The 21816-nt window shown below is 36.5% G+C and overlaps 1 protein-coding gene across 2 annotated transcripts in view; it reads left to right on the top strand.

Annotated features, from left to right (window-relative positions):
* Positions 1 to 21816, top strand: part of LOC140059555 (uncharacterized) — a 25312-nt gene extending 3496 nt beyond the window's left edge. Inside the window, exons 3-5 of one of the 2 annotated variants that reach the window (XM_072105498.1) lie at positions 9709 to 9841; positions 10069 to 10160; positions 20898 to 21816. In XM_072105498.1, the coding sequence (XP_071961599.1) occupies positions 9709 to 9841; positions 10069 to 10108 (173 nt within the window). In that variant the 3' untranslated portion in view covers positions 10109 to 10160; positions 20898 to 21816. Of the gene's footprint in view, positions 1 to 9705; positions 9842 to 10068; positions 10161 to 20897 lie in introns of both variants that reach the window. The other variant, XM_072105497.1, reaches the window with a different exon arrangement.

Genomic DNA, 21816 nt, shown 5'->3' with positions numbered 1-21816 from the left:
TATTTCATTTGAACTAATGGTTTACAGTGACTATTGACCGTATTCCAAAAAAGATTTTATCCCATAGTCTGTGGAAGTGGTTCTTTAAAGTGATACCTTTCTTTAGAGTCCATCAATGGTGCTGGGAGTACAGATACAATTTGATCTCTATTAATTATCCCATAAGTCCCAACCAAGTCTTTAACAACAAAAATCTTCCCTTCTTTATCAAACTTATATAAATGAATAATGTTAAGTTCTGGTTTGTCTTTAGGAATGTCATCAACTATTGCAACATAGTTAAAAATTTTCTTGCTTCTTTCTATGGTATATTTGATAAGAACAAAATCTCCTTTCTGTGCGTTTATAGGTTCATTTGTCGGTTCCTTTGTCAGTTCCTTTGTCGGTTCCTTTGTTACAGACGTCGGTGCAGATGATGAGTCAGCTACTGATGTTGTGGCAACTTCATGGTCTTTTCTTGAATCAACTACTAAAGTGAACTCTTTCTTGTCTTTAGAAGAAGTATGTTGTGCATAGTTCACAGTATGGAGCCCTGTAGGGACTACATGATGAGTGCTGTGTGTACTTGGGAGCGCTCTAACATTCTCCCAACGACTATCCATCTTTGCTCTATCTTTTTGAATGTCTTCAGCCGAAATGTAGACGACATTTACCCCTTTCACAGCTTCACTTGCAACTTTTGCGAAAGATTCAGCATCACTCACGAATCGGCCAAGTTTTATCTTTGAATGAACCATGCTCTTAATGAGACCACCTATGCCATCTACCGCACCTTTTCCATGCGATGTTGCAAAGAAATTCCATGCACATGTGATTCCATAATCATCTTTAAAATAAGTTATATTTTCAAACAAATATTTTTGTTTGAACTGGCTGGCAGCCCCGTCACTGTAGAAATTGATATGCTGCAAACTTGGTAATTTCACCTTCAAGTCCTGTATTATAAAGTCCAAGTATTTTGCAACTTCATATTTCCCATGATTGAGTTCATTGCTTACAATTGCATATGAATATACTTTATCTCCAGCATGAACACAGCAGGTGAAGATGGTAACCTGGCTGTGATTCCAGTGCCCGCTTTGTATTTCATTTTGATGAATGATGGAAAAGTTTTCAGCAAAATCAATCTGGACAACAGCCATTTCAGTTGACGAACTCTTCTTGTGCGCTTCAAATGCTGCACTCTGTAGTCGTTTCACAAATGTATGAATCAGAAAGGCAGGGACTTGTTCCCGAAGGAGATCAACACATTCTAACAGTGTTCCATGTTGTTGAACCTTTTCAAAGTGGCCTTCGACAGAAATCCACTGATGCCATACGATAGACTTGTCATTCATGTTTGGGAAACAGAAAAGGTCATTGAATTTGGATGAACAGCCATCACAGCTCTGCAGCATGCAAGCTTTATTTTCTTGGTCACATGTTATTGATCCAATAAAATTGCGAAATTCTGTGCTAACGTGCTCACACTTTGTTGCAGTTTTCACGACTTGCAAAAGAAGCTTCACATTTTCATGATATTTGCAAACACATAACGTATGTGGGAAATCCTTTGATAGGTTTACAAAAGCTGGTCTTAAGAGAACAGAACTTAGACAGTCCAATAGGTTTATCTGGATGACTTAATAGATAAAGAGAATGACATTCTCTGAGCGACATCAGTAAAAATCTCTTTGGCACATATCTTTTCTCACCATCTGTCTTTATAACCATAACATCTTTGCGATTTGGACTCTGCCAAGATATGTCGTCTTTGCAGAAATATGCTTCAACAGTTTCCTCAACTTTCTTGCCAATACCCTAACAGCCAGTATTAATGGCCGTAGTAAGCTCAACATTGCAAAATTCTCTTGATAAAACTTGTACAACTTTAAACCGGAAGTCCTTACGAGGAGTCCCAGGGAGATTTCTTTTAGCATGCTTCACTGCTTTTCCAAGACTTTGCGCAGAATATTTTGCTCCGTCTTGTTCTTCCATTGCTCTTTTTTTAGCTCTGTGTCGTCTTGTATTTTCTCGCTGGGAACATTTCAATTTCTGCAAACTTCTAGGTGTAAGAGCCTCTCTTTTTGATTGCTTTCTCTATCGATCTTTCTGTTTGTAGTCATCATGTTTTCCATTTTCCTTTAGACGCTCTCTATACCTCCTGGATCTTTCTTTAGATGATAACGGCATGACTGGTTAAGTTTCTATTGATTGCTTTTCCGATAATTGGTTGATAAATGAAAACATTATTACTTCAATTGCCTAGATATACCTATAGGTAAGAAGTCAGGTGTCGCCCACATTATTTGTCACCCAATAGAAACAATGCAAATAAGGTAGGCGTTGTCATGAATAGCCAATAGAAATTTAAAAAGAATTGTTTATTCCGTACTAATGGGAGTTGTTCTTTCTGTACAATTGGAATTATTCTGAGAGTGCAAGTGAGTCACATGAATTAGTTTTAATTATGAGAAAAGTCTGGAAGTTATGTAATAACTTGATCTGTACATTGGACATTGTTCGTATTTAATTAATGGCAGGTGTGATAAATAACAAAATAAATTATTAGAGTTCCTAGGCCTGAGAAAAAAATCGAACCAAAGAAGCCATAGATCCATACTAATAAACAACCACATAAACTTTGTACAAATTTTGCTGGTAGCTGTGTTCATGCTGAGAAAAAGTTGCTTAAAAAATGTTTTTGCATCAATATTATGTTAAATAATAGTGTTGTGGAATTACGTAATTCCGCAACCAAGGATTTGTGACGGAATTTCAGTTTTAAAACTTCAATAACTTAAGAAATTAAAAAAATTAAAAACAATAATTATCATAATATAATGTCTATACTCTTGCTTGATTTGCATTAGTCTTGATTTTTTACAGAAGTTATTATTTTATTAGAAATCCTAAAAAAACCCATTTTTTTGTGTCGGAATTACAAAATATGATACATTATTATTGGGCCAAATTTAATTAATGTAAAATCAGAAATTAATTTTCTTTTTGTCCAAGTGTCAAAAATGTAATGTACTAAACTGAAATAACATGGATTTTAACTTTTTACACCACTCTGATTATTTATTACTGAAGCTGAAAAAGGTCATACATTTCTCATTTTCATTACATTTTTAGGTATCAATTTTTGAATCAAATTTTCCATATCATATCAATGGGCTAATTTTTTTTTTTTCATATAACCTAATTCTCTATAAAATAATCTTTAATTTGATACCAAATATAGTTTGATTGGTTTAATTTGAAAAAATGGAAAAAAATCCTCTGCACTATGGAATTGCCCAAGAGTATTATGGTTGATAAATGCATTGAAGATTTCCAATCTACTGGTCACAAAATTGATCAGCGAGAAGAGCATTCTCACGAGAGGTGATTTTTAAAGATATAAATCTTGTATGCGCACACCATGTTTATAATAAACATATTGTCATCGTCCTAATGTATTGTTTTATACGGATTTTTTCCCGGTATATTATTATACTGTATTACATTTTTCACAATTCTACACTAGTCTGCGTAGCTAGTGCCATGTACTTTGGATACCTTGACTATACAGATATATATGTAACTATAAAAACGCAAGTATAGAAGCAAAAAACAAACGGCATATTATGGCACATTGCATCTGACTCTATCTGGTGATATTGAATTTAATCCGGGTCTAGCTAAAGACGAGCAAGCAGTTAGTAATTCTACTGGCGTTGTTAATGATTTTGAAACATTGACTAATCGCTCGCAATCCCACAAAGGAATTTGCATAGCCCACCTGAACATGCGATCCGCTTTATCACAAAGTAGACGAGCTTACAATTCTAATGCAGCAGAACAACATTATGACCATAAGTGAAACATGGCTTAGTGATTTTATTGATGATAGTGAAGTGGCTATTTCAATCCTTTTGCGGTTGGAGTAGTGTATCATCCTCATGATAACACAATTGCTTTTTTTGATTTCATGGAAACTTCACTTGACAATATTTTTTCCTAATTTTACGAAGTCATCATATGTTTGGGTGATTTTAACTGTAACACATTTGACAAAAATGGCCAATTGTGGTATAAATTCAACCAGCTCACTAACCAGTATAATCTGCATTGCCTGATAAATCAACCAACCAGAATCACTTCTACTTCTGCTATCTGCCTGGATCAATCTACCATCAGTGATCATGACTGTGTCCTAACTGTGCGCAAGACTTCCAGAGAACACCTATCATAGTGAAAGGCAAATCTTTCAGACATTTTGATCTTGAACGGTTTCAGTCTGATCTAGCTATCACACTCTGGAACTTCTGCCAAGGATTGTGAACAGGCACTTTTTTATTTTAATTCCAAATTCAATGAAATTTGCGACTTGCATTCTCCGGTCTTCAAAATCAAGGTCTCGACTACATTACCACCATAGATAAATCAAGACTATTTGTCTTTGCGCCAGGAAGCCACATACCTCAAAAAGTTAAATGCAGCAATGAACTTTTTGACTGAAACTTGTTGAAGGATATGAGGCAACTTTTCGACTGGAAATTATATAAATTACATAGAAATATGTTGAACGATATGAGGCGTCATCTTAAGAGATTATTTTCATTCTTCTATTGCTAATAATAGAACGGAAAACTTTAAAAGAAATTGTACCAAGTACAAAAGGAAATAGTGCAATGAATCTCATTAATGAATCAGCTAATGGGAACATTACCGCCGAGATACTCCATGCATCAACCATACTACTCTTTACAAACCCTCCTTCTTTAGCGTTTTATCATCATCTTATATAGTCATAGTAACCACCAGTTGAGCGTTTTATATGGGTGCGACTGATACGGCAATCAGTCAGCCAGATCAAAATACTATTTATTATTTGACTCCATTTTGACTCCATGCATTTATCAATCAACCATACTACTCTTTAAGGTAACAAACTCGCACCCCCTTGAGCGTTTTATTGCATGTTATGGATTACGACAATTAGTCAGCAAGATCAAAATTTATAGTACATTAGGACGATGAGAATAGGTTTATGCATCGTTTATAAAGTAGTTTGGAAAAAATTTAAAAATTGTTATTTAATCTTGTCTTATATATATATGTCCCATTATTTAATTTCCATCTTGCATATGCACATAACCATAGGCATCACAGAAGACTATTAAGGTTAACTCGTCCTAAGTGCCCTTTAGTGGAGACCTCTGTTAACGTTTTCCGTCTTCCGACATTACTCTTTCCACAATTTGTTCCCATTTTTTTCTGTTTATGGCAGGATGGTTTGTTATTGTGTTAGTGTCTACTTGTCCTTGTAAGTCTTTCTTTATTTGACAGGCGATTTTTGCCTCTTCTTCCGTTCTAACCGACTCGGGTACATATGTCATCCATGTAAATATCATTCTTTAATAGCTGCTCTTGGATATCTGGCTTCATTTTGTTTCGCCTTTCAAAGCTGTTTGGGCCTTAGCTGGCTTGTCTCAAAATGTCAATACTGTCTTAACATAAACGTCAGCATTTCTCTCCAGAAACACCTACAGTATGCACATATTTGTCGATTTCTGGAATTAGCATGCGATCTTCAATGCATTTATCAACCATGCTTACTTATTTGAAACTTTACAAACACAAAACCTCTAGATCTTTGTATGTTGGTGTCTGATTCTGTGCAAATACAAATTTATTTCTGATTATATTCACACATATCATTTATATACTTGCTTTTGTTGGTATGTGGATATTTGATAATTACAAAATCTGTGATCTCCCCATACTTTTAAGTTGACAGAGAGTGACAACGAAACTAAAAAACTAAGCCACTCTGTTTTCAGCCCACGACCTAAAATACAAATTTATTTTTGATTATATTCACACATCTCATTTCACTGCTCTTCTCTCATTTACATCACCATGCTACCACCAGTTTTGAAGGTATGCATGTGTCATATTTTATAACATTTGCCACCAATTTAATACTGCTTTCGCAAAAAACTGGACCATGGACTAGTAGCTCACAAGCATCCCTCGAATTCGAGTAACTTTAGTTGCCAAAGATCTGTGAAACCAGAATAGTATGTCGAATAGAGTATTCCTCCGCACAGTGTCAAATGCACTGGTCATGTCAAGTAGTAGTAATATTATTTCGTAGTTAGATGACGCAATTGCCTTTTCTGAGGAGACCTCTAGGACATACCTACATACATACCTACATACATACATAGAACTTAAATACATGACCTACTTAAATACATGACCTACTTACATACATGACCTACTTGCATACCTTTTTTTTTGTATGCGGATATCTTGCTATGAAATAATCAATAATTTCCCCATATTTGGAGAAATACTGTCTCAACGTCTCATCATTTGTACGTATGCTTGTCCAGGCACAAAAGTATTTTTAAAGCTAACTGATGCCTTTTATTCATTGTTATTTCTTGCACTTTATGAACTGTACATGCATAAGCTAATTTGAGAGGAAATTGCTTTCGGCTGTATTTTTTGCCAATAGCTTGAAACATTTCAATTAACTGAATACCAATTTCATTGTTGTCAAAATTCACTTTAATAGATATTGGTTTTTTGTTTGATAATGCTTGGTTATTTCTTCAACATATCCCATACATCCATTTGTGCAATCCACAAATAATTTAATAAATTAGTTTTACGTGATTTCCGAGGTGTTTCGCACTTAACGTGTTCTTTCTTGCTGTTAACTACAATATCTTCTGCTTGAATGCATATAATATTCGTACAGGTTTCATGCAACATTTTCTTATTCCATTCATTAACTTCATTCGTTATCTTCCTTTTGTCTCATGATTTGATCTAATTGTATTTGTCTAAAGTTATCAATCCACAATAAGCCTTCCAGTGTGTCTTTACAGTACAGCAAGAAATTACTGCTTCGCATCTACGCGTAGGTAGATCGTAGGTAGAACGTAGGTCATTGTTCTCTCCTACGATGTATTGTTTGTAGCCTACGATCTAGAACTATAATAACTTTATTGTAATAAACTATACAAAGTACACATCTACACAGTAGGAATAAATATGGAAGAGTGATTCACATAGAAGAATGTTATCATCTTAAGGAGTGAGCAAAGCAATGAGGGATTTCATTTCGTCTGCCATTGCAGTTTGCCAATACTTGGACTCTGGTGAATTAATAGCTTCCCTAAAAGTTTGAGGAAACTCTGAAATTTTGTAGCAATAATCAATACTGGATAATAATTGGTCATTATTGTCCTCTAAATCGGTAGCATAATCCTCAAGATACGATGGAGGTTTTCTCTCCCGTCTTGGATACCTTACATTTTCGTTACCCGATTCATTAATTACCCTTTGGTCGTTAGGTTGGGGTTCTAGATTGGATGGATCAGCAGTCTCCTGTATCCTATCAATTTCAGATGAATTATCTGTTTTACCCTTATTGGAATCTAATGGAATGTAATCGTCATCATCGGTTTCTGTTTGGATCTGTTGCTCGACACTCTTATTTGTGTTAAGTTTAACAATTCTATATTTCATTATCTTTCCACTCTCAGGGAAATATACTAAATAAGCCGGGCTGTACTTATCATATCCAACAAATATACCCTTAATACAACGATCATCTAATTTACTTTTGTCTTGCTTGTATGCATAACATTCAGATCCAAATACTCCCATGTTGGATAAATTGGGTTTTCGACCCGTCATCATAAAATATGGAGTTTGTTGCACACGATTGTTAAAACATCGATTACGTATATATGCCGCAGCTAGAATTGCATATGGCCAAAATTCTTTGCCTAAATTTGACTGTGCAATCAAACATCTACCCATCTCAAATAATGTTCGCCAGTTTCGTTCGGCAGTCCCATTTTGGTGAGGGGAGTAGGGTGCAGAAGTATCGTGTCTTATACGATTCTTTGTAAGGAGTGAGTTGAACTCCTTTGAAGTGAACTCAGAACCATTATCTGATCTAATACACTTTACATTTCCCAGTGGGGAAGAGTCTGCCAGAAACCTTTCTGTGGCAGATATAGTGTCACTTTTATTTTTCAAGAAGTATACAAACACAGCTCCTGAATAATCATCTGTGAATGATATGGCATACTTAAATCCCTCTCTAGAGACTGGGTTAATTGGGCCAGCCAAATCGGTGTGGACCAATTCTAAGAGTTTGGTTTCACGGACATCAGGCTTTCTATTTCTACTTTGCGTCATTTTACTAATACTGTATAGTTCTTAAATGGTATACCAACTTCACATGTTTGGTGTAAATTAAATTATTCAAGTAGCTATCGAACACTGGCTTTGAACGAAGACGTGCGTTACACAGGCTCTCTGAGTTTCTTAACAGAAATCGATCTAAGGATACAGAAAATCATCATAGACATCAAAAATTCACTAGTATTCCAATAAAGTCACTTCTAAGCACTAATTTCACTATCAATGAGCTACTAAAAGCAAAGAAGATATTATTTGAAGCTGCCAAGAACAAGTGCTGTGATGAGACCCAAGATGGCGATGGGACACACACCGGCGGAACAATGAATGGTTCAGACAAAACGCTAAGTACACTTTCTACATGTAATTTCATTTGAAAGTCACGTAGATCCATAGATATTACATCCGATGACATTGCTGAACTATCACTTTATTTGTTTGACCATCAAAATAGTTTCCCAAAGTCCTGTCTAAGTTCCGTAGTTAACCGAAACATAAACCGGCAAAACAAGTTACCGTTACGCTTATCGGTATCGACGCCATATCTGAACACATTTCAACAAGTAAAGCCCAAATGTCAACAGGCTCTTTTTAACGATAATAGCAGGGAGTTTCTGTATCAACTGTGGTGGGTGTGTGTGAGTGTGTCGTGGTACGCCAAAATAAATTTTGTTTTTTTTTATTTCAATACTTTTGTCCGGATGTCTGGCGGTCACATTCTTCAAAAATGGCATATGGCGCTCTATAAATAGTGAAGAAATTCAGCTCACGAAATTCAGAAAAAAGAATTCGCCAAAGTCGGCAGTCTCGGCAGTTCTAAAAATAGAAATTTCACCAAGGCCTAACTTCTTGCTAAGCTAAGCCTCCCTAGCTATATATTATGCAAAAAGAATATAAAATATATTTTAACTGAAATATAAAAACCTAACACTAAAATAACTAAAAAGATAAATTCTATTTGATAACTACTAAACATCGTGGTTCTGGAGCTAGCCGTACACAGAGCATAGTTGTTTGCTTGACATAGGGTATTCCCCTACACAGGTCTCCGCGTGCGTGTGACGTGCCAAGCCAGCTTGATAGAGAAAGCATGCAGCTCACGCAAGTGCATGATGCAATGGTTGAGTGAATTCTGGGATCATCTTAATTCCATGGTTTGTTACCTAAACACCACATGATGGTGAATATGCCTGTTAAAGTCTCAATGATACGATCCCTTAATGTACCATGTGGTTGCTAGGAGGCTTGAAAGGAGGAGGGATCTAGCCTAGTCGTCGGCAAGAGAATGCCGTTCTCTGACAATTTAAGGTCGGCAATTGAAATTCGTGGGCTGGAAATTACACCAAATTATATAGTTACATAAGAGAATAGCCGAAAATGCGATTTGCAGCCACATAAAAAAAAAAAAATTCGAGGGTATGGTTCCACTAAACAACTTATCCACCCCACCGTCAAACCTGGATACGGCCCTGAATACATTCTTAAAATTCATTATCTTGTTTTCTTTAGCAGGTCAATATGGAAACAATGAACGTGGTGTGGCCGTTACTGGAGGTGGTAGTGGTGTGGCTACAGGGAATATGACTGCAGGGAATATGGCTGGAGGCGATATGGCTGGAGGCGATACACAGAGATCGATTATGATGTAAGGAACAATTCTCTAGAAAAAAATAATGTACCTAAATCAAGATTTTAGGAGAATTACTGTCTTTGCAGATTGTAGTTTTAGCATAGCAAAATATTTTAGCTTTCGCTATATTGTTAGTTAATACAAAGATTACACAATGATTTCAATTAATATTTTATCCGTCTGAATAGACATAAACAGTTGTTGGCTTGTAATTTATTTTATGTTTTGCTCTGGTTTCACAGATTGTTAGCAACTAGACTCCTCCAAAACGCATGCGAGTAATTTCAGTCTCACATGCATCAAAATAACAGAGGTGGTACACCATATAATACCGGTAAGTAACCCTCTATCACTATAAATATGTAGGACTTCTGTAGATTCGGACCAATGACAGGTAATCAGCAGTACATTAACAGAGGTGGTACACCATACAATACCGGTAAGTAATGTTAAACTGTGCTCTCACTGTAATACTGTACACAAAGTAAAACAAAGTGAATGGGCAACCCCAATTGGGCCTAAAATCAGATGGCACAGTTAGAATCTGTGGCAATTATAGTGTAACAAAAGTAACAGTTAAATGTGTTACTTGACAAATATGGCAACATATTTGAAGATTCATATGAAGGTATAAAACGTGAGCTGCTCACATAAATATCAAAGAAAATGTCACCCGTGTCTATGTGAAAAAGAGGCCTTGCAAAAAGATCATCCTCTGCAGCAAGAAATTACAGAGTAAAGTTAAAAGAATATTGAGACAAATTACGGAAAGGTTAGTCTGTGGACATTCCACTTGAGAAAATATCCGGAAAGAAGCGTGGGTTCGCTTCTTGGTTTTGCTAACTTCCAAAAATCAACCATGGTAGACAATATGCATTGTTTTTTTAAGCCAGCATGCAACGCCATTAGACGTGCTGCATTTTTGCTCGTCAGGTGAGAGGAAGTTTCACCCAAATTCAGGTATATTCCATATTACTAAGGAATTGATTCCCTAAAAATGGCGACTACACGGCAAGAATAAAAATAAAATCACTGATTTTACTACGAAAGGAAGAAATATCAAAGAAAATGTCACCCCTGTCTATGTGAAAGCAAGGTTTGTCCCCTATGCTAACAAATTGAAAGTTGAAAGAGTTAAATAAGTTGGAAGAAAATAGTGTAATACTGTACACAAAGTAAAACAAAGTGAATGGGCAACCCCAATTGGGCCTAAAATCAGATGGCACAGAATCTGTGGCAATTATAGTGTAACAAAAGTAACAAAGAATTACCAGGGAACTCAATCCGCATTCAGACTAATGAAAGGTGGTCATCACTGCATGAACAGAGGTGGTATTTGCACAGAATCAGACACTAACATACAAAGATCTAGAGGTTTTGTATTTGTAACGTTTCAAAAAGGAAAGCATGGTAGATAAATGCATCCAGGATTACCATACGAGGGCACACTTCATTGACAAACTGAAAGTACAAGTCAAAAGAGCAGTATCAAGAGAGGCGATTTTAAAAATATAAATCTCGTACAAGTTTTAAAAAATCTACCATGAGACCCTACGAAAATATTTTTCAAAATATGGTGAAATTACGGACTATGTTAATTTTATTCAGAGGTACGATGTTACTACACATTATGCCTAATTGCTATTGCAGAATTGCAGTTAACATTAAATACAATTAAATACAAATATAGTTCTTAAATGGTATACCAACTTCACATGTTTGGTGTAAATGAAATTATTCAAGTAGCTATCGAACACTGGCTTTGAACGTAGACGTGCGTTACACAGGCTCTCTGAGTTTCTTAACAGAAATCGATCTAAGGATACAGAAAATCATCATAGACATCAAAAATTCACTAGTATTCCAATAAAGTCACTTCTAAGCACTAATTTCACTATCAATGAGCTACTAAAAGCAAGGAAGATATTATTTGAAGCTGCCAAGAACAAGTACTGTGATGAGACCCAAGATGGCGATGGGACACACACCGGCGGAACAATGAATGGTTCAGACAAAACGCTAAGTACACTTTCTACATGTAATTTCATTTGAAAGTCACGTAGATCCATAGATATTACATCCGATGACATTGCTGAACTATCACTTTATTTGTTTGACCATCAAAATAGTTTCCCAAAGTCCTGTCTAAGTTCCGTTGAATAAAATGAAATCCCTTGGATTTAGACTTCCACTTCTTTACGTTGGTTGCTTTATATAGACAATCATGGTAGGCGTAACCGAAAACGAAGAAAACCCACAACTCAAAAAAATATTTGTTGGGAGGTCTTGATTATGAAACAAATGATGACGTCGAGCAAAATAGTTTCCCAAAGTCCTGTCTAAGTTCCGTTGAATAAAATGAAATCCCTTGGATTTAGACTTCCACTTCTTTACGTTGGTTGCTTTATATAGACAATCATGGTAGGCGTAACCGAAAACGAAGAAAACCCATGTAATGATATTACATTACAAGTGACTGAACTTACAGGTTCAACAGGTCCACACACCTTACTGGTATCTAGGTTAGCTATCCTCATAGCCATGACAACCACATACCAGAGGTATTAGTAATGATAACTAATGTTTCATAACCACTTGCTATATTGCTGAGCTACAATAAACATCTACCAAACCAAACTAACGTCTTCGTTCATTTATATATTATATTGTTGTGTACAAACAAAGACATAACATCACATGGTGTCAGAAATTCGAACCAATTTAATGTGGATATATTTTATGTTATCATCGGATTAATTTTTCCATTGGCATATTGAAGTTAGACCTCTGTTTTCTTCGGATCTTTGGACTCTTCTTGCTTCAGTGGATAATATCAAGGTCTGTGAGTAACTTTATTTTATAACACATTAACAATGGCCGACAAGAATAAACCAGCAATGGACTGGGCATCACCAGATTTGTTGAGAGAATTTAAACGGTTCAAACAACACTGTCAATTCACGTTTGATGGTCCTTTAGACGCAAAGACGGAAATACAAAAAGTTAACTATTTAATGACTTATATTGGGGACCGTGGACGAGAAATATATGGGAAATTTGTATGGGCCGCAGCTCAGCCCGAAAATGGTGACCAAGCAGCAATACCTGCAGAAAACGAGATGCTGATTGGGGTTTTAAATATGGCGATCTAGAGGAAAGGATGTTGCGCGATGCTATTGTACTGAGAGCCATTCATCCCAGAGTCAAGGAAAAGTGTATGGATGAAGGGGACAATCTAACCCTGGACAAGGCAATCAGCATTGCACAAAATCAAGAAGTTAGTGATGACACGTTGCAAGCATCGGCAAGTCAACTAAATGCATTGAGCATGAATAATCATAGTAACTCAAAAAGGAGCACTACTAAACACTTTGACTGTAGAAGGTGCGCCACAAAACATGGACCAAAATCATGTCCAGCATTTGGTAAAATATGTGACAAATGCAACGGGCGCAATCACTTCGGAAAATGCTGCACAACGAAAACAAGCTACGCAAAGAAACACGCAAAAGATGATAAACAAAAGTATCGCAGCAAAAGCTTTAAAAGAGCGAATGTGGTTGTAGCATCAGAATCTGAATCTGAGGAGGAAACCTTTCTATTGAGCACAATTGAAATAGAGTGTAACGCCATTTCAAAACCCTCCCATGGATTTTTCTGTCAACTTGACATAAACCACTCCTCATTCCCGTAAGTACGCCAGTCAAAAGCTACTCTGATGCTGCTATCCCAATTTTAGGCAAATGCAACCTGGACATAGCGTACAGTAAGGATCGTAAAGGAACATTTGCAGTATACATAGTTGATGACAAATTGACAAATTATAAACCACTATTAAGTGCCGATACATGTTTGCAGCTACAACTAATAATACCAAACTTTGAGGAAGCGTCACTGAATACAGTGGAACGAAACACCACTAACGGCATTCATCATGTACAAGATATTGTAAACAAACACGATAATGTCTTCAAAGGTCTTGGGTGCTTACCAAGGAAGTATCACATACACACTGACAAATCGATTCCACCAGTTCAAAGTCCTTGTCGGAAAATACCCTTCAAGATAAGAGATAAAGTTAAAATGGAACTTGATCGCATGGAACAGCTTGGTGTGATAGAAAAAATTCAGGAACCAACTGAATGGGTAAGCAACATCGTTACCGTGAACAAACGGAATGGTGACATTCGCCTATGCCTTGACCCTAGAAATCTCAATAAAGCCATAAAGCGTGAACACTTCAAGCTACCGTCGAGGGAAGAAATTATGGCCGAATTCGCTGATGCTAAATTTTTTACAAAACTAGATTTCACATCAGGATATTGGCAGCAACCTCTCAATGACGAAAGTGCTCAACTAACATGCTTTATTACACCTGTGGGACGTTACATCTTCAAACGTTTACCATTTGGAATTAACTGCGCAAGCGAAGGGTTCCAAGTGGCAATTAGCAACTTGTTGGAAAACATACCACGAGTAAACTCAATGCAAGATGACATCATAATATCCTCTAAAACAATTGAAGAACATAGACAAATTAAGCCAAGTACTTGACATCATAGAGAAGAATGGCATAAAGCTAAACAAACGAAAATGTGAGTTCTGTGTCAAGCAAGTTGTATTCCTTGGTGATTTACTGACAGATAAAGGCATAAAGCCAGATCCAGAGAAAATTAAGGCAATAACAAATATGCCACAACCCTCAACCAAGCTTAACTTTGGTATTTAATACTCCAGTTAATATAGGCATAATTAAGGACATGACCACTACTTTTAACTGCGATGGCAGACGCGGCTCATATACACACGGGGCCTACTCGTTAGTAGTAGGCCTAGCCTAGTGTAATATATTAAGCTAGGTTTCCGCGGAAAAATACACATTATGTTTGTTTTCTTAAATATTTGTAATACTGTATTTTATACTATTACTACTACTACTAATACACACTGGCAATCTGTAAATACCATACGAATCCGATTGTTCGTTATTTCAACGCAAACTCAACGCAACACATTGTGTTGGTTGAATAAACAGTTCAACGAACTCAACACTTTCAATGCCAACGGACAACGCAGTTTCAACGCGTTGTCAACACTTTAACAATGCGTTGAATGCATTCAAAATCTGCAATAATTCTGTCCGGTACTGTAGATGGGCGCCAATAGCATATGCCTCAAGAGCAATGACCTCAGCAGAAACAAGGTACGCACAAATTGAAAAAGAGTGCCTAGCCACAATGTTTGCATGTGAAAGGTTCCACCAATTTCTTTATGGACAATCAGTTATATGCGAGACTGATCACAAGCCACTTGTATCAATTTTCTCGAAACCGCTAGCTGATGGACCTCTTCGTCTCCAAAGAATGCGATTGCGACTGCAAAAGTACGACATAAAGATAATCTATGTACCTGGAAAATCACTCCAAACAGCGGATACTCTTTCACGAGCAGTTGACGCGACATACCAACTGTCGTCAGAGCAACAATTTAATGATTTCATTGATATGTATGTACAATCAATAATTGCAGCGCTACCTACTACTGACAAAAAACTCAAGGAAATTGAAGTTGAGTCAGGCAACGATGAAGCAATAAGAGAACTGAATCGCACAATTCAACAAGGATGGCCTAACAAGCGAAACAAATGCCACCCAGCAACACGAGATTACTGGAATTATCGTGATGAGCTATCAATAAAAGGCGATCTCGTATTCAAAGGTGATCGAATCGTAATACCTGCTAAAATGACAAAGGACATGCTTAAGCAAATCCATACTGGACACTTGGGTATCGAAAAATGCAGGAGACGGGCTAGACAAGTAATATTCTGGCCAAACATCAACAAGGACATAGATGACAAAGTAAAATCTTGTCCGACATGCCAGAAACACCAACCAATGCAACCAAAGGAACCAATGATATATGCAGCCGATAACACCCAACCATGGCAGAAAATTGGGATTGATCTTTTCACGGTAAACAATAACAATTATATCACATGTGTTGACTATTATTCTCAATACATTGAAGTTCGTCAACTAACAAGTTCATCTTCAGCAGCTGTAATCAACATACTGAAATCATGGTTTGCGATACATGGTACACCATTTGTACTCTTTTCTGATAATGGACCACAATTCGTCAGTGAAGAATTTCGGAAATTCACCAACGAATGGAACTTTGAACATACAACTTCCAGTCCATATTTTGCGCAGTCAAATGGACAAGCTGAAAATGCAGTAAAGATAGTCAAACAAATTATCAAGAAATGTACAGAGACAAAGGAAGATATATACTTAGCACTACAGATATATCGTGCTACACCACTCGAGCATGGACTTAGTCAAGCAGAAATGATGTTCTCAAGGAAAATCAGATCAAACCTCCCAGTTAATGAGTCAGCGCTAAAACCAAAACTTATTGAATTAAAGGAAAAGAAGGATGAGCTAAAGCAAAAACAAGCGCAGAACTATAACAAACATTCAAAAACTCTAGAAACCATACAATACGGACAGAAAGTTAAAGTACTGTATATGATACAACATCTAAGTTGTGGAACAAAGTTGGAACAATTCACAAATCACTACCTCATAAATCTTATCTTGTGAAATGTGGAAATGATATCTATAGACGGAACAGAAGGCACATCATGCCAATACCATCCATTGACAGATATGACAATGACGACTATGACTCGGATGACGACGTACCGGTTACAAATGACAGAAATGGTAAAACTATCGATCAAAACCGACCACGACGTCAAGCCCGACGACCAGCATACTTAGACGACTATGTTACAGACAAAATATAATGTATAGACAATTATGCAACGACTTATGAATAATGCTAGCATGTACATAAATAAATTTAAATAACAAGATAAAAATATTTTAAAAAAAAAATCTAAGTATAATACTCTTGAAATCTTATGCATGAACTATGGATACATAAATAACGGATTTAAAAGAATACTAAGAAAAATATTTTAACTTTCAAAAGAGGGAAGATGTAATGATATTACATTACAAGTGACTGAACTTACAGGTTCAACAGGTCCACACACCTTACTGGTATCTAGGTTAGCTATCCTCATAGCCATGACAACCACATACCAGAGGTATTAGTAATGATAACTAATGTTTCATAACCACTTGCTATATTGCTGAGCTACAATAAACATCTACCAAACCAAACTAACGTCTTCGTTCATTTATATATTATATTGTTGTGTACAAACAAAGACATAACATCACAACCCACAACTCAAAAAAATATTTGTTGGAGGTCTTGATTATGAAACAAATGATGACGTCGAGACAGTATTTCTCCAAATATGGGGAAATTATTGATTATTTCATCGTGAGATATCCCCATACAAAAAAAAGCCGAGGATTTGGGTTTGTATCGTTAAGAAAAGCAAGCATGGTGGATAAGTGCATGGAGGATTCCCAAACGACAGGACATTGTCTGAACAGTAAAACGGTTCATGTTAAGAGAGCGGTCTCTCGAGAGGAATGTGTGAACCCAAAAGTAGAAAAAGAGAGCCTTTAAGTACAGAAATTGGGGGCTCGTCCGGGAAAACCGGAGTTGTTAGACTCACTCGGGGTTTGGAACAAACAATCACTGCTACACTATTGTAATTTTTTCTTAACCATTTGTTTATAATGGAGTTTGAGGCTGAAAAATACCTTGCAGAGTGTGTTTCCTGGGAAAAATTTAATACGTTAAAAAAGCCAGATTTGTTGGCGTTGGGAAGGTATTTTGATCTGCATTTAAAACAGTCTACGAGAAAACAAGTTGTTAAAAATAATTTAATTGAAACCCTTGTAAGAGAAGAATACTTAGAAGAATCATGTTTAAAGGAAGTGATTGTGGTTGAGGAAGTAGAGAGTGAAGCTGTAAAATTGAAAGGATTAGAGTTACAAATGGCTAAGATGGAAATTGATAAAGAGAGAATGATGATGGAAATGGAAATGGAGAGGGCAAAGCAAAAAGCAGATGTAGAGTTAGAGCTTGCGAAATTGCAGTACCAAATTGAAAGAGACATTATTGAGAGAGAGAGAGAAGGAAAAGTAAATGTTGCTAGTGCGCCTGATGCTTTCAATGCGTCTAAACACATTAGGCTTGTTCCAAAATTTCAGGAAACCGAAGTTGATAAATATTTTCAACACTTATCGACAAAGATTTAGAGATGCGAGGATACAGTGTGAACAAACGCATGTGGAGTTTGCCAGAGTTAAAGAGCAAATGTTTGATAGATGGGTTAGTTCTAAAGATGTAGAATTGAATTATGATAATTTAAAGCAAATGATGTTAATAGAAGAATTTAAAAGGTGCATTCATGTTGATATTAAAATTCACCTTGATGAACGTAAAATTGATACATTAAAAGACGCAGCAGTATATGCCGATGACTATGCATTGACTCATAAATTAAGTGCGATAAACATAAATAATCCTAACCATGAGGATAAACCAAGTGATTACAAACGGGTATCTGATACTAAGAGACAGAGTCCGTTTAAGAGTAAGCGTTGGGATAAGCCTAAGGTATTAACATGTTACCATTGCAAAAAACCAGGACATGTTATGTCTCAATGTTATTTTCTCAAACGTAACTCAAATAACTATAGTAACAAATCTTCTCTTCCAGTAGGATGTGCTACAGTACATTAAAAGGGGACACCAACAACATTTCAAAAGTAAATAAGCAAATTGAATGTAATAAAACTAATGAAAATTTTGCACCATTTATGTCAGAGGCACGGGTATCGCTAAAAGGTGATGATTGCTTTAAACGCATTAAGGTCATGCGAGATACATGCTGTGCCAAATCTATGATGTTGGAGGGAGCTCTTTCTTTCGGTAAAAGTAGTTCTACGAGTATGACCGCGTTAATTCGAGGTGTGGGGATGAATGTTATTAATGTCCCGTTACACAAAGTAATAATTGATTCTGAATTAGTTAAAGGGGAAGCGATAATAGGTGTTGTACCGGAGCTTCCAGTAGAGGGAATTGATATGCTTTTGGGTAATGATTTGGCTGGCGGTAGGGTGTTACCTGAATTAATGATTAACGATAATTTAACTTCCACACTACAAAAGTCTAATATGCTATGTGAAACTGGTACGCCCGACAATGGTTGGGAATACCCCGCCTGCGCTGTAACACGTGCAATGACACAGAAAATTGAAGATAGAATGTCCGATAACGATGGATTAGATTTAGAGGGGACATTCATGTCAAATCTAGAATTTTATAACCCAGGTGAAGATATCAAAAAGACAAAGTGCGACACTTCCTTAAATGTAGAGTCAGGTGTCACATGTCACATGCAAATGAATCAAGTCGCCGGTGGTCAAGTGGACAAATCAGAATGGAGCATGGTGGTGCGCGGTATTTTGGAAAGCTGTTCTGGGTGTGTGAAAAAGAAGGGAGTCACTCAGGAGACAGGGCCAGCTAAGGACGCTTGCGGTTAGAACTGTGCTTGAGACTGGAAGCGAGGCAGGACGATAAGAATGGGGAGGTTGTGATGTGTACGGATGGCCAGGCAAACCAACCACTCGGTATCATACGTATCTATAATTGTGTTGTTATGTATTTTGTGCTTCGTGAAAGGAAATAAATGGAGCTCGTGCTCTTTGCATAATACTCTGAGTGTCGACTATTGTTTGTTCCAAGCCTCGTTGTTGCTATTTATTTAGGTATTTCGGCCTAGGCCAAAAGTGGTCGTAACAGAAATTGAAATTGAAACTACCTAATGTAGTAGATGGTATGAACATATAGGGAAGTGATAAACCCAAAATTTGTGATATATGCACTACAGTATTTGTATTTAATTGTATTTAATGTTAACTGCAATTCTGCAATAGCAATTAGGCATAATGTGTAGTAGTAGTAACATCGTACCTCTGAAAAAAATTAACATAGTCCGTAATTTCACCATATTTTGAAAAATATTTTCGTAGGGTCTCATGGTAGATTTTTTAAAACTTGTACGAGATTTATATTTTTAAAATCGCCTCTCTTGATACTGCTCTTTTGACTTGTACTTTCCGTTTGTCAATGAAGTGTGCCCTCGTATGGTAATCCTGGATGCATTTATCTACCATGCTTTCCTTTTTGAAACGTTACAAATACAAAACCTCTAGATCTTTGTATGTTAGTGTCTGATTCTGTGCAAATACCACCTCTGTTCATGCAGTGATGACCACCTTTCATTAGTCTGAATGCGGATTGAGTTCCCTGGTAATTCTTTGTTACTTTTGTTACACTATAATTGCCACAGATTCTGTGCCATCTGATTTTAGGCCCAATTGGGGTTGCCCATTCACTTTGTTTTACTTTGTGTACAGTATTACACTATTTTCTTCCAACTTATTTAACTCTTTCAACTTTCAATTTGTTAGCATAGGGGACAAACCTTGCTTTCACATAGACAGGGGTGACATTTTCTTTGATATTTCTTCCTTTCGTAGTAAAATCAGTGATTTTATTTTTATTCTTGCCGTGTAGTCGCCATTTTTAGGGAATCAATTCCTTAGTAATATGGAATATACCTGAATTTGGGTGACACTTCCTCTCACCCGACTAGCAAAAATGCAGCACGTCTAATGGCGTTGCATGCTGGCTTAAAAAAACAATGCATATTGTCTACCATGGTTGATTTTTGGAAGTTAGCAAAACCAAGAAGCGAACCCACGCTTCTTTCCGGATATTTTCTCAAGTGGAATGTCCACAGACTAACCTTTCCGTAATTTGTCTCAATATTCTTTTAACTTTCCTCTGTAATTTCTTGCTGCAGAGGATGATCTTTTTGCAAGGCCTCTTTTTCACATAGACACGGGTGACATTTTCTTTGATATTTATGTGAGCAGCTCACGTTTTATACCTTCATATGAATCTTCAAATATGTTGCCATATTTGTCAAGTAACACATTTAACTGTTACTATAGTTAATATCATCATTGGAGTTTTATTCATTATAGTAGGTCTACGAAAGCTATCCCTAAAGATGAAATAGATAATTTAAATTTGTTAGGTCTAGTGTCCAATTTTTTATTTGCAGTTAAGAAAATTCATACAGTACTGTATGTGACGAATGTTTTGAGGCAAAGAAAGCTATCCCTAGAGATGAAATGAATAATAGTGGAGGAGGAGGAGATGGAGGTCATGGTGGCGGCGGACGAGGTGGTGGTGGTGGTGGCGGAGGAGGAGGTACATTTAAATCTTTAGTTATTTATAAACTTATTTATGCTCTGTTTTTTAATTGTAACCTACACAGCAACTGGTGCACGCTTAATAGAATAAGTATAAGAATAGTCTTTATTAACTTTACAATTATAACTTTTTTTATTAGAAATTACAGAGGAAGAAGAAGAATTGATCCAAAAATTACGAAATTTCATCAAATCCGGGACAAACATTTAGGGGCGAAAAAAGAATTTGGCGGTGAAGGTGGTAGTGGTGGCGGACAAGGTGTTAGTGGTGGCGGACGAGGTGGTAGTGGTGACGGACGAGGTGGTAGTGGTGGTGGTAGTGGTGGCGGACGAGGTGGTAGTGGTGGCGGACGAGGTACATTTAAATCTTTAGTTATTTGCATTTCAATATAAAGCAAGTATGGTGGCGGCCAAGGAGGATATAGAGGAAACATGACAGAATATGGCTGGAAACATTGGAAGTGGTTTTGGTGGTGCTGGAGGCGGTACACAAAGATCCATCATGGTGTAAGGAACAATTCTCTCTAGATAAAAATAATGTACCCAAATCAATATTTTGCAGATTGTAGTTTTAGCATACATAGCAAAATATTTTCGCTTTTAATATTGTTAGGTTATTGATCTATACTAAAATTAAAATGTATGTTAGTTCTATGTATGCAAATCCCAGGTATGTAAGTAGGTCATGTATGTAAGTAGGTCATGTATGTATGTAAGTTCTATGTAAGTAAGTTCTATGTAAGTAAGTTCTATGTATGTAAGTTCTAT

The sequence above is a fragment of the Antedon mediterranea genome, chromosome 9 (assembly GCF_964355755.1).
Source record: "Antedon mediterranea chromosome 9, ecAntMedi1.1, whole genome shotgun sequence".
In the NCBI taxonomy this organism is placed as follows: Eukaryota; Metazoa; Echinodermata; class Crinoidea; order Comatulida; family Antedonidae; genus Antedon; species Antedon mediterranea.
This window is presented reverse-complemented; position numbering and strand designations above follow the sequence as displayed.